This window comes from Puntigrus tetrazona, chromosome 10, assembly GCF_018831695.1.
Source record: "Puntigrus tetrazona isolate hp1 chromosome 10, ASM1883169v1, whole genome shotgun sequence".
Lineage (NCBI taxonomy): Eukaryota > Metazoa > Chordata > Actinopteri > Cypriniformes > Cyprinidae > Puntigrus > Puntigrus tetrazona.
This window is the reverse complement of record NC_056708.1, coordinates 9,925,602-9,927,302: the sequence shown is the minus strand read 5'-3', so window position 1 is coordinate 9,927,302 and position 1,701 is coordinate 9,925,602. Positions and strand designations below refer to the sequence as shown.

General features: G+C 33.2%; 1 protein-coding gene across 1 annotated transcript in view; it reads right to left on the bottom strand.

Moving 5' to 3' along the window:
- ufm1 (ubiquitin-fold modifier 1) overlaps positions 1 to 982 on the bottom strand; it is a 6,852-nt gene extending 5,870 nt beyond the window's left edge. The window contains exons 1-2 of the mRNA XM_043250767.1: positions 825 to 982; positions 668 to 724 (exon numbers count right to left, since the gene is read on the bottom strand). Coding sequence (XP_043106702.1) covers positions 668 to 724; positions 825 to 826 — 59 coding nt within the window. The 5' untranslated portion in view covers positions 827 to 982. The remainder of the gene's footprint in view (positions 1 to 667; positions 725 to 824) is intronic.
- Between the last annotated feature and the right edge of the window lie 719 nt (positions 983 to 1,701).

Genomic DNA, 1,701 nt, shown 5'->3' with positions numbered 1-1,701 from the left:
GACAGAGCACTCTCAGACACAGTGTGACAGCCGTAGATTACCACTGACCACAGCACTACTACAGTGATTGCAATCAATATAGCAGACGAGAGTTTTAATGAACTGCTCAATTTTGAGCATGTCATGCTTGTTTCAGAATAGAGGAAAGAAAATGCAAAATACAGTTTTAATAGTTTGTCTTGCGACAGATGATCTGTAGGTCTCTTTAAAAGGCTGTTTCCTCAAAATGATTTAACCCTAACATTAAAATAAATAGTACAAAACAGATCTCTTTATGTACTACGATTAATCAACATGAGAAATATTATGATATCTAGAAGATAAAATGTTGAACCTATTTTATCTAGGCTTAAAGTACCGTCTTACACTTCTCTGTTGACAGCTGTGCTAAAACTAAATATTAAAAGTAGAGTGGCAGTTTAATTGTGCAGTCAGGCCGAAAATTGATCAATTACCCACTTAAAGAAATAAAATAATAATAATAATAATAATAATATGTATAAATAGCGAAGAGAAAAAACCCTTTGCTATTCAAACTAAAGGGCCGGGGAACGTAATAAAACGCGCTCCTATCAGAATGAATAATTCGGATCATGGCTAATGAATCCCTTAAAACATGAATATTAATGTTTAGTGCATGTCATGTGTTGTGTGATGTGTCACTCACACTTTATATGGTAACCGAGGGTCCGACGTCAGCGTGATTTTAAACGTTACTTTCGACCTAATGCAGAAAGACACACATATTCACGGAGTTTGTTTATAGACATGATACTTTATAGCACTAAGATAAAGTATTGTTTTATGATAAATGGTTCACTTACATTTTTCTGATTTGTATGGCAGGACCGCACACTGTTTACACGGACCCGGAAGAAGCAAGGACCCGCTGTAACACGTCATCTGTTCAATGGACCTCTCTTTTCCGGCCGTTCCGTTATTTTGCCATTTTTTACGCTGCTAAAGTTAGACCTAATCGATTGGATCATGTGTATGTATTTTATAGAATAAAAAAAATATATGGTGAGCAGACAAAACAGAAAATGTCGTGGCTTTTGCATTTTAGTCAGGCAAGTTTCAAGCCGACTTGAAGTGGGTATTACCGTAAAGCGTGTTATTAATGCAACTCGGCTTTTAAGAGCATGTAAAATGAAAGGAAACAGTGATTCATTTTTATATACACGGCGGCCCTAAAATGATTTTACCACGTAAAATGTATAAATAGCCTACTTATTTTATTGCTGTAAAAACTATTAAATAAGTTGTTTGCTATCTAAAGACATATTATCGAAACTTTTCTAACATTAGGCTAATATTACTGCCTTTAACAGCTGGTCTAAATTTCATAAATGGACAGAAAATCAGTACCTTTTGTCATTTGAAACTTTTAAAGTGTGAACGGTCAGATTTTGAGTTAAATCTTAGAGATAAAAATGTAGAAAATGTAGTCAATGCCATTTAGTTGTTGATTTTCTGCTCATTATTTAAATGAAATGAAATTAGGTCTACAAAAATAATTATCATTGTACTTTTTATCATTGTTCTTGAGAAACTTTTAACATCAGAGGTACTAGAACAGAAACAAAGCAGTAACTTAAAAAAAAAAAAAAAAAAAAAAAAAGAATAAATTTTGTTCAAACCAGTAGTGAGTCATTTTTCTTACCCATTTCCGCATATGTTGAGTTAATTCACAGTATCTGG